Consider the following 12,058-nt stretch of genomic DNA (forward strand, 5'->3'; position numbering starts at 1 on the left):
GAATTAAAATTGGAAAAGATTATTTTTCTGCCGAGGAAAATTTTTCGTATCTAGCGTCAGAAAACTAGAGAGCTTTACCACAACCAAACACCACATGTTCATATTTCATACAAAAATCAAAATTTTTAACAACACTAAACCAGCCGTCTAGGCTAGCCCCACTATTCTTCTCAAACTAAAACAGCTATAAAAAAAGTGCAGGATTATACTGGTCTAAATGAAAACATAGGATTCTACTTAATTAAAAATTAAAAACTGAAAAAAAAAAAAAAAAAAAAAAAAGAGCATGTCTCATCCGTCCACATTCATAAAGGTCATTGCTTCGTCGAATTCTTGGACGTCTTTCTCGCAAACCAAACGGACACCACAGCCTTTCACTATATAGGATTTGTAGCCGAAGCCATAAGGATCAAATGTAAACTCAATGTCATAGCAGGTGTTCTTACACTCAGTAAGGAAGTACTTATCACGAGGCAAATAGAATAGCCATAGATGATTTGAATTAATTGGGGTGCCTGGTAATGGCACGGTTCCATGTGTCCAGTAGTTATCATTGATCATCACACCACAACCAAAATGTGCAGAAGCATCAGCAGCAAAGTAGGCACAAACAGCAAAACCCAACCATCTACTACTACACAAATTTGGGTCAAGCTTTATGCTTATGGATGACCATTTATTTTGATGCTTGAACCACTTTGGAATTTGATTTCCAGGAAGTATGATTTGAAACATTTCGCACGGATGAGCAGGATTCTGCAAAATGAGAAAAAAACATTATAATACTCATTAACAACAGACGGAGAGAAAAACAGACAAAGCTGGAAGATTGATCTAGGGAGACCTGAAGGTATCTTTTCAATGATGCAATTGCAGTCATCTCACTGCCTTGCCTATCTACCAATTCCATGCACTCCAAGCAAACAGCAGAGCACCGCAAGTCGCATTCGCTCACAGGATCTAAGAATGTATTCAATGAAGTACAATAACTAGTTTTTACCATTTCCAGACTAGATGGAAGCTCTGACCCCAATGATCTGAGCCATTGACAAGACTCCAAATGAAGAAATCTAAGCTTGGAGAGTTGACTGATGCTGGCAGGTAGTGTAATAAAATTGTTATTGCTTAAATTCAATTCTTCTAAAGAAACTAAGCAGTCAATTTCTTCAGGAATTTGTCCTTCCCCGAGATTGCAATTATTGAGGTCCAAGTGAGTTAAAGAATAAAGACCAGATAAAAGACCGTGCAACAAACCCTTTCCAACTCTGTCACTGAACATATTTTGCCATTCAGGTCCTCTCCATTTAGAAAAAGACAATTTTCTGAGATTTTTCAAAAGAACAATGGAGTCTGGAAGGTGTGTTATTGCAGTTCCACTTGCATCGAGCTCTTCCAAACTCCTTAAACATCCCAAGTCCTCTGGGAACTCGCAAAGCTTTGAGCAACCAAAAACATTAAGAACTTTTAGAGATTTCAAACCTTTTATGCCGCTTGGGATATTTTTCAGTTTATCAGAGAATGTCAGAACCAGTACAATAAGCCTTTCAAGAGTTGTAATAGATGGATGAACCTCCAACAATTCTGTACAACTGTAAAGAATCAACTTTTCTAAATTTGGAACCACTCTGAAGTCCTCAAATATCTTCATTAGATTGTAGCAGCAATGCAGTTTAATGACTTTCAAATTGTATAAAGGCTGTTTAAATAGAAAATTAGAAAAGTTAACGTTTTTTCAAATGAAATCATGCGGGAAAAAAATATATATATACATATATATACATGACAAAAATGTGGAATAATGTTAATCATACCTTAACTCTACCATTCCAAAGATGTTCCATATGGCAATTGGCCAAGTGAAGTTCAACAAGTCCAGCTGGTTGGAAACTTGATGGCAAACATTTCAAGGGATAACCATGCCAATCAAGGAACTGTAACTCGTTAGAAAGATCCTCAAGATCTGGCAAGAAGGTTAGCTTATCAAGTATAAGCAGTCTTAATTTCTTCAACTTGGAGAGGGCTTCACAACTGATCAATCTTTTTGTTTGTTGTGGAAGCTGAAAATCTTTGACAACTATGGCTTCAACTTCTTCCGAGCCCTAATTGATTATATCAAAGATTTGCATCAAGTTACTACCTTGCAAATTGAATAAAGGCTGTTTGCAAGCATATAAACTATTCTAATATGACTTGACTGCTAAACTAGTTAAAAATCAAAAGAACCAGCTAGTTTAACCATAGATTTAACATGGAAACAGGTAGATGAAATGTTTGTCAAAAGTTGCCATTTTATTCAGTAAACTTCTTAGTTCTTACTGTATTATTTTCGAAAACATGAATCAGATCTTGAACCTTCCACAATCTACTTCGAGTTCCAGGCTCTTTGTGGGATTTTTCTCGAACAATTTGCCAACCCATCTCTTGTATTAAATCATGCATCCATAATGTGTTATCTTTAATGCTCAGTAAGGATTTATCAATGAGAACCCGTATCCCAATTTCAGGATAAAAACCGCAGCTATCCAGTACCCTCATAACATAATCTTTGTCGTGTCCCTTAAAGAAGCATGCAACATCTAGAAATATATTCTTCTCTGTTTCTTCAAGTCCATCAAAACTTATTTGAAGTGCTTTAATGATCTCCTTTTTGGGGTATTCTCTTAGTCTCTTTAATGCATTTTCCCATTCAGTTAAACTTTTGCCACATAAAAATGAACCCAAGACTTCAAGAGCTAATGGAAGCCCATTAGCATATCTTATCACTTGTTCGGAAAGCCTTGCATAATCGTTTGAAGGACAGACGTTTTTAAAGGCATTCCAAGTAAAGAGTTGAAGAGATTCATCATCATTTAACTCCTCCATTTTATACACTATTTTCACACCATGTCCTACAAGCAAACTTTCATCCCTAGTTGTTATGATGATTCTACTTCCTGAACCAAACCAATCACTTTTCCCAGCTAATTTTCTTAGCTGTTCTAATTGATCAACATCATCAATAACGACAAGAATCTTCTTATGGATTAGCCTTGTTCTAATAAGATATGCTCCTCCATCAACATACCTTATATCGTCATATCTTTCTTTCAAAACCTCTTGAAGAAGCTGCTTTTGCAAGGATAACAAACCTTGCTTTTCCGAAACTTCTCTGACATTTGCAAGAAAACTGCTACCTTCAAATCGAGATGACATCCAATTATAATATGCTCTGGCAATAGTTGTCTTGCCAATGCCACCCATCCCACAAATTCCAATCATGCAAACATCATCCAATGATGTGCAAACGTATGAATTCAATTTCAATAAACGTGAATCCATTCCAACTAAGTCCTCAGAAACATTTAACATTTCTACATTCAGTTTACTTGATATGATCTCGGCAACAAATTCCCGTATAAATTTTGCTTCATCCCTACAAGATTGAAAAGAATTACAACGAATGGGTCACATAAGTTAAATTTAATACATGTTTAGTACTTTATTAAAAATAATATAATTAAACATGTGTCAAACAACAGTGAAGGATGGTGGTTGATGAAGGAAAGGAAAACACTCTTGTATCATTTGATTGTTACACTAGCCATTCACTTCAATGTAAATGACAATTATATTACCAGAAGATTTTTTTTTATTTTTTTTATTTTTTATTTTTTGGGCCAACCGTTACCAGAACAATTGATGGATAAATTGTAACCCATGATTATACTTCAAAATAAAAAGAAAAAATAAAATAATAAAGAAACTATTGTTTACCTATCAAATGGTAAATGCCATCCCGCCAGATTGGCCACTTCTGTTAAGGCAGCCCTCCAACGTTGCACCCTCTCCATGCTGTCTCTAAAATCTTGTTCGTGTTTGGCGAATGCTTCACCGAAAGTTTCAGTCTGCTTTCTTACATGGGTTGGATCCACATGGTAGAAAATTGGCAGTACAATCTGTCCCCGGGTCTTCATGCAGTCAAGAATTTTGACAAGTTCATCCAAACACCATGTTGAAGAAGCAAAGTTTCTTGAGAGAATAATAACCGAACAGATCGAACCTTCAATAGCTTTAACAAGTTCTGGGGAAATGGTTTTACCTCTCTCAAGTTTATAATCATCTAAGAAGGTGTAAATTCCTTTTTGAGTCAAAGCAGCATAGAGATGAGCCGTAAAGTTGTTTCGGGTATCCTCACCTCTAAAACTCAAGAAAACGTCATACTTTTTTTTAACCTCAGAAGGATCCGGAGGAGCAGGAGAAAAAGGATGAGGAGGAGGAAGAAGATTGGGATCAGGAGCCGAGATGCTACTCCTGGTGCCTTCAGCTCTGAAAATCTTGAGCACATCATCATAGTTTGAAGGTTTAGTAATAGAAAGAGGACGAGGAAAAGGACGACCAAGAAGACGACGACGACGACGTCTAGAGAATGATGATGATGATCCCTCCATTTTTTTTTTTCCTTTTTTTTTGGGTACCTTGGGAGGCAAACTAAGAACAAAAACTTCCCAAGGAGTTCCTTCACTACCTTGGACTTCAATCTTATTTTTGAGCAAGTTGATCTTTGATTAATAAAAATGTCAAAAGTCAACTCTTGAACCTTGCTTTTTTTTTTTTTTTTAGCAGGTCGTTAGTTGCAAAGTATGACCTTGTAAAAGTATCATTCTCTAGACCACGAAAACGTCTAGAGAATGATGATGATGATTCCTCCAATTTTTTTTTTTTTTTTTTTGGGTACCTTGGGAGGCAAACTAAGAACAAAAACTTCCGATGGAGTTCCTTCAATACCTTGGACTTTAATCTTATTTTTGAGCAAGCTGATCTATGATTAATAAAAAATGTCCAAAGTCAACTATTGAACCTTTGCGTTTTTTAGCAGCTTGTTAGTTGTAAAAGTATGACCATGTAAAAGTATCATTCTCTAGACCACGACACCATGTAAAAGTATCATTCTTTAGACCACGACGACGTCTAGAGAACGGTGACGATCATCCCTCCATTTTTATTTTATTTTATTTTTTTGGGTGCCTTGGGAGGCAAACTAGAACAAAAACTTCCGATGGAGTTCCTTCACTGCCTTGGACTTTAATCTTACTTTTGAGCAAGTTGATCTATGATTAATAAAAAATGTCCAAAGTCAACTCTTGAACTTTGCTTTTCTTAGCAGCTTGTTAGTTGTAAAAGTATGACCTTTTTTTTTTTTTTTTAATAATTTGATCGAGGGCGACAACCACCACAATGATATTTATTTCCAGTTGCACATTGGAGGGGGAAAAAAATAAAAGACTTATACCAATTGCTCCAGGACAGTACTAAGGAACTCAACTTTGAAACTCAAAACATTGGAAATTTTACCATTTTGACAGAAAAGATAAAATAAGTAAATATTAAAATTTTGTACACCAATGTTTGTGTCTTGTATGACATTCTTATTTAAATGCTCTTTAATTTAGACCAGATAAACTTTCTTTTTTGTTTTTTACTTTGTTTTTCCTACTTAGACCAAAATTAATAAACTTAAAAGAGCGTACAATATTTTGTCATCTAGATTGTTCTTTCAAAATCTTTATAGAGAAAATTCAGAACTTTATTGTTTCTGATTGACAAATCAAAACAATTGATATCATACTTCAGACAATAACACTAAGAAAAAACAATTTCCTCAGTAACAAACAAATGGCTCCATTTACTATAAAGATAGCATTTAGTTAACCCAGACATACCTTTTCAAATTTAAGTTTGACAGATCCATTCACTTTTCATAATCAAGAAAAGCTCCAGGCATTATAAAATTATCAAGCAGATAGAATAAAAGGAAGACCTGACCAAGCATGCTACTTGGAAGACCGCTGAGCACCAGTCTTAGGCCTCCATTCTTTCTTCTAACCCTTTTTAGAGGATCAGGACGTGGATGTAGATACTCTTTTCTCATGTTACAATCTGCTTCCCCACTGAACCCTTTTCTCCTTTGTCCACTGAGAGAAAATGTAGAACTGGTACCAACAGTTCACCCCAAACCACCTCTGGGGCATTAAATATATATGAGACTTCAAGAACAAAACAGTCTAGTAAACAAGTAGCCATGGCAACCCTGCACGGTATCAAGCAAAGGAGCTCTTTGGCATGATTCCTCGACATCACGGTCCATCCATTTAGCAAGTATAGCTTCAGCAACAGGAGCAATCCGATGCTGCAGCACAGCTGCACCTAAAGGTCCTACCAAATTCAGTCTTGTTGCAGCAGATATAACATCTCTCATTGTTACAAACATGTAAGCTCTCTGAGAAGTAGTACTGTCCAACCCAACAAGTCCACAAACAAGACCAAAGATTGGAGCATGGTGGAAAGAAACAATCCCAGAACCCAGACAAGCTTCCCTCATGGTTTTAAGCGAAGGGTTTTCTGAAAACACTGATGCAGCCACTCTCATTAGTGCAGAGCCTTGTGAAATGGACGCTTTTCTACCTACTTCATTGGTCAGCATGGCATTCAGCATTCTATCAAGTCTGTGCCAGTTCTCCATTTCAGGTAACAAGGTTGCAGAATACACGAAAGGAAGGAGCAAGCTTGCAGTGTTTTCCAATACATGGATTATGAATGTTTGGAGATCTTCAGGACCAGTGACTATGCGAACTTGGATTGCTGCCTCGAGACCAAAAGAGTGAGCGAACCCACCTGTTGGGAGGATGGAATCTAGTAGTTGCCATTGGCTCCACTGTAAAAGAGGGTCTAATGAAGCAGGTTTCTCGGTTTCTTTGTTCATTTCCATTTGATCCTCAAATTGGAAAGAGCTAAATGGGAGTCTGGGATTTATATATACAGATGATAAAACAATTAAACTAGGAGAAAAATTTAGGGATTAAAAATACAATAGTTTGCTTTTCATAGGAATTAATTGAATCACTTTTTATTCACCAAAAAAATAAAAATAAATAAATAAATGAATCACTCTTTACTCTCCTTTAGATAAGTTGGTGCTAAAGATGTAGAAAGATACTAAAATTGCAATATGCTAAGTGCATAGCCAGTGAACTAAAATTTTAGCTAAGAAAGGAAAAATAGAGGGAAACGTTTATATATGCCAGTGAAGTGAACTAGCTAACTTCATTCAAATACTAAATTATTAAATGTATCTACATATAACTAAAATAATCGGAAACTTGATATGCCTCTCATTGAATAAAAATTAGTGGGCTTCTAACGTAGGTCTATAGGTCCAGCCCAATTAGTCAGGCCCGAGGCCCAATCCAGAAAGCAGACCAATTAACGGGTCGGCCCCTCACAGTTTTGCGACGAGTCAACCGGGGAATACTGAATCAACTCAGCCATTATTAGTTTCAACGACAGGAAAAGTAGACCAACTGATCGAGCATAAAAAATCACCGAATCTCAGGTCAAATATTGCACAACATGCTTATTAGACAGTAATAACAGGTGTTGAAAAAGCTTTGGAAAGAAAGGACATAATAGGAGAGGATTTTCACCTAAAAGCGCTCAGCCTCGGAACCAAACTATGGAAGCAGCGATTGAAAGAAGCCGAAGGGTGATTGCGACCGTAACTATAAAGTAGCGCGGCGGAGGAAAAAGCCTAATGGCTTCCAAGCAGAAGAGGATTGCAGTTTCTGCCGTTTTAGGTGTCTTTTATGGAATGGACCCAAAAACAGTCCTCTTCAATTATTCTCGATCTCTTTTTAATATCAAAATAAAAATTTAAATTTTCATCCAAAAATAATAATAACAATTTTAATAATGCCCATAATTTGTCAACATTTAAAAAAAAAAAAATTACAGAAACTTGGGAAAAAAAAAAAAAAAAAAAAAAAAAACAATCCCACCGTCAGAAAAAACAAAGGGCGAGTTTTAGGCAACTTATGTTAGACAGTAGACAATATGATGTATCTATGAACTCTTACAAAATCTGTAGTGCATCACATTTGCTTGCCATTGCCAAAGACTAATTGCTATCAAAAATCGTAATTAGCATTCACAAAAGGAATAAGCAATTTGTTATCCATTTTGCAAAGTGAATGATTAATATTGCTGTGAGCTTGCTGCTATGGGGAGGAATACCATGTCAAAATTCTGAGCTATGAATGATATCTCCATGCCTATCCACTACACTCTTGACTAAATGACGCCATTACTGTCACTTTGTTTTTAGCGAAAGATAGAAATTGTTCGTGGTCATACTCATATATTGTTTGTGACCATATTAGTCGACACAATCAATCCCATACTTTATGCATTTATGTTGTCATTGGGCCATTGAATCATCCATCTAGCATACCTATCCATGGCCAACCTGCTAAGCAAACCTCACAAGGAAGTAAATAAAAATAATCAACATAATCCTTTTCCTAGAGTTCCCATGAAAATGAATGCTTTTTATTCGCCCTTGTCAGCGATAATCATTATCACATCCCTGGTCATTTACAAAAAAAATAAATAAATAAATAAAACTAAATTAGAATAAATTTAAAAAAAAAAAAATCACTTCCCTTGTCCTATCACCAATTTTAGTTGATTCAATACGGACACATCCATATTCAGTTAAATCAAGTCACCAGCAATCTCTAAACTTTAATACTTTTTTCAATCATTTTTTTTTTTTGGGTGAATAATACTTTTTTCAGTCAATTCTTATGGAATTGCTCTACTTGTTGATTGTTATAATTAGCTATTATTCTTTCTGCCATGATCCATATGGATCCATTTTTGTTTGTGTATTGAATTGAAGACACGATGACTTATGCTAACAAATAATAGCTCATGTTGGTGGATGTCAATAAATTATAATACGTATTTTTTTCTTTTTTCTTTTTTTTTTCATTAAAATGCCTCATTTTCTGAATAAACTTTAATATATTTTGTTTTATTTGCTGAAACTTTAATATATATATATATATATATATGGGGTATATATAAATACTATAAACGATGCAACAATATGGATTACCGTTTTTCACATATTAATTGAATTTATTTTGCCCTTTATTCTTCATAGATGAGAACGAGTCAGTAGTCTCCTCGCAACATCGCTATTACCATCTTTCATAATTTCTTGATGGATCAGAGAAATGTGTATAACACGACCTCTCACCGCATTCAAAGTTCGGGTGGATGCAAACAGGAAAATTGCTTTTATTTTTATTTTTATTTTTTTCCCCTTAATTAGCGATCTCAAAATTGATAACATGGTAAAAAATAAAAAGAGTACTAATACAAAGACTCTCATTGCAATATTTTTTTCTTTTGGAAAGGACTCTCACTGCATTTAAAAGTTCATTGACAATGTATACAATTATACATATAATAATGTTGTTTTAAGCTCTTATTATTATTAATTTTTTTTTATTACTAAGTGCTTAAAAAAATCAAGAAAGCATAAAACTCAAGTGTTAAAAAAAAAAAAAAAAAAAGGCAAAAAGCAGTAAAACAGCGTGATATTAATACCATATCAAAGTTCAGTAGTGCCCTTAGCAAGTAAATACTAATTAATAATCACATAAACTAATTAAAGAATTATAAAAGCTTGGAATTAGAGTATTAGCTAGCTCTGGTTGTGATATATATAGTTGATACATGTTAGACAATAGAAGTACAAATATTTTTTTTTTTTCGAGTGACCATGAATTTCCATTCAATCATTCACACAAATTATAGATTTTTTATTTTAGTTAATCACATTCTTTTTCAAAAACATAAATAAACAAAAACAAAAATTGCATATAACTTTAATTAAGTATTGAGAGTTATATTTGACAACAATTATTATAAGATACATTTGTCATCCAAAGTTAATTTTCATAGAATATTTTCTATTCAAATTCATTTAACGCAAAAGTATATAAGAAAAGAAAATTAAAACCAAATGAAACGATACATTTGTAGTTTAATGTGTAAACTCTTTATATAAAAAAAGGTTTCAGCCTGAAAATCGGGGGGCAGGGGAGGAACTATCCAGCTGTGTACACGTGGTGACAAAGATGGTGGCAATGCACTTATTCCACGTCACTAATAGATTTGCGGGCCAATGACTCGGTTACACTTCATTTTGCCGACCACCAACCTGGATACCACTTGAATGCTTGAGAGAGAGAGATAGAGTGGTGAAGATTGGTGACCTCTCAATGCGTGTAAAGGATAATCGCACCCAGGATTCACCATCACCTGCCTACATTTGACGTGTTATAATGTAATTGGTTCACTCGCATCATTATTGTCTTCAATTTCGATATGCTTCAAAACTGACGTGTCCTACAACACGTAACCACCACGGTAGTTTGTCAATTACAATTTTTGTTTTTAATGCTTGTCAATACCACATTAGATAGATAGCTTAGATATTGATGACTTACCGACATGCTTTTTTTTAAAATAATTCACTTACCCAGTTGCTATAAAGAAAAAAAAAAGAAGTAACATACATTTTATCTCAAAGTTGCACCTTATATTAAAATTTATTTAATTTATTTATGATACACGAATAAAATCAATTTCAATTTTCTAACTCAAACCTTTACAATCTTTTGCATGTGTTAAACAGTGCTTAAGGGGACTGAATTTTGAACCTTTGGGTGGCATATGGCAATTTGTACATTAAAATCTTTATGTATCAAAGTTATGCTAATAAATAAGCGTGAATAAGTGTTTTTTGGTTTAATTTTTCTTTTCAGATTCGACAAGGAGAAACGAGTTGACTAATTTATTTGGCAGTGACCTAAACGTCTATCGAGATTGATGGAAAGTAATCTAGACGTTTTGACAAATAAAGGCGTAGTCACTTCATAAGTATGTATGGGCCAATCTCAACTTTTTGAATCTCTAAGTAAAATTGTTAAATGTATTTTGTATACTGCCTACCTGAAAAACTCCATAACAAAAAATAATAATAAATAAAAAAAATAAAAAAATAAAAAATAAAAAGCTACATTATTTCATACTATTATTTTTATTAATAATTTAGTTTTGTGTGAGAAGATGGGTATAATTATCTTTAAAAATATTATTGAAAGGCAGAATATGCCAAATTTTAGAACTATAGCTAGAAAATGGAGTATTAAGCAACACCAAGATGTCGAATACACATTATACCAAAAAAAATAAATAAACAAAAATTGTCGGAAAAACAAAGGAAAAAAATAAACAAAATTATGTTACTGTCGATTATCATTTGTCTTGAAAAGTGTTAAAATTGAAAGATAAATTGATTTTGAAGATTTAAATTTTTAAAAATTAATTTTTTTAATATATTTAATAAATAATAGAAAAATTGAAACTTATAAATAATTAAATTTAATATTGTATAATAAATTAAAAATAAATATATATTTAAAAAAATAAAAATTATTATTTTAAAAATTTTTAAAATAACATATTTATATGTGAAAATAATTTTTTCACATATTTTTCTATATCAGCATAAATCTAATTTACTGTGTTTATATTTTTCTATTTCATAATAAATATTCAAATAAAATAAAATAATTATTTTTTTAAAAAAATTAAATTTTTACTAACTTTATCACTATCTAAATATATATTTATTATTTATAATTTATGATATCAAACTTATCATTATTGTTTTACAATTTTATTTTATAGAACTTTCCATATTATTATTATAATTTTTTACAACAAAATTTACCATATTCTTGACTTGACTTAAATAAATTCCCAGTATTTAGCAATATATATTCGGTAAGCCCTCACAAGTCACATCTAATTATGGATTCAAGACACACCCCGTAGAAATATTGTAATAAAAATAATAATAATGTTTGCGAATATAGATGAAGAGCCCAAAGGAATGATGATTATCTTTTTTAAATTATTTTCTTTGGATAATCTCTTATGCATAGTCTGTTGCGTATTTTGATCCATACCCTCTAGCTTTTTGAAATCCCAAATCCTAGAAATTCCTAGAAAGAGAGAGATTTCGGGGTAAAATCGACATAAATGTTACTGTGGATTGAGACACCATTTTATCTGCTCTCTCAAGATACAACACAGTTGCATTGGATTTTACCCCAAAAAGTTGCAATCTTTAAAATAATTGCCGAAAGGTTAAAACTTTTTAGAG

General features: G+C 33.1%; 2 protein-coding genes across 2 annotated transcripts; both read right to left on the reverse strand.

Annotated features, from left to right (window-relative positions):
* Positions 1-63: 63 nt before the first annotated feature.
* LOC107410770 (disease resistance protein RPV1-like) lies at positions 64-5,185 on the reverse strand. The gene is made up of 5 exons (XM_048479923.2): positions 3,754-5,185; positions 2,317-3,412; positions 1,812-2,099; positions 845-1,696; positions 64-756 (listed from the first exon to the last, which is right to left on the reverse strand). Exons 1-5 carry the CDS (start codon positions 4,425-4,427, stop codon positions 292-294), a joined length of 3,375 nt encoding a protein of 1,124 aa, XP_048335880.2. The 5' UTR covers positions 4,428-5,185; the 3' UTR covers positions 64-291.
* A 457-nt stretch (positions 5,186-5,642) lies between these two features.
* LOC107410794 (urease accessory protein F) lies at positions 5,643-7,751 on the reverse strand. The gene is made up of 2 exons (XM_016018264.3): positions 7,461-7,751; positions 5,643-6,779 (listed from the first exon to the last, which is right to left on the reverse strand). Exon 2 carries the CDS (start codon positions 6,743-6,745, stop codon positions 6,026-6,028), a length of 720 nt encoding a protein of 239 aa, XP_015873750.1. The 5' UTR covers positions 6,746-6,779; positions 7,461-7,751; the 3' UTR covers positions 5,643-6,025.
* Between the last annotated feature and the right edge of the window lie 4,307 nt (positions 7,752-12,058).

Source organism: Ziziphus jujuba, chromosome 7, assembly GCF_031755915.1.
Source record: "Ziziphus jujuba cultivar Dongzao chromosome 7, ASM3175591v1".
NCBI classification, from domain to species: domain Eukaryota; kingdom Viridiplantae; phylum Streptophyta; class Magnoliopsida; order Rosales; family Rhamnaceae; genus Ziziphus; species Ziziphus jujuba.

What these genes read in the sequence shown, in the direction of transcription:
- LOC107410770 (XM_048479923.2), bottom strand. Translation starts at nt 4,427, where the DNA reads ATGGAGGGATCATCATCATCATTCTCTAGACGTCGTCGTCGTCGTCTT. An exon ending in TTTGGAATGGTAGAGTTAAG is followed by an intron (nt 1,697 to 1,811) that starts GTATGATTAACA and finishes CTATTTAAACAG; the next exon opens with CCTTTATACAATTTGAAAGT. An exon ending in CATTGAAAAGATACCTTCAG is followed by an intron (nt 757 to 844) that starts GTCTCCCTAGAT and finishes CTCATTTTGCAG; the next exon opens with AATCCTGCTCATCCGTGCGA.
- LOC107410794 (XM_016018264.3), bottom strand. Translation starts at nt 6,745, where the DNA reads ATGGAAATGAACAAAGAAACCGAGAAACCTGCTTCATTAGACCCTCTT.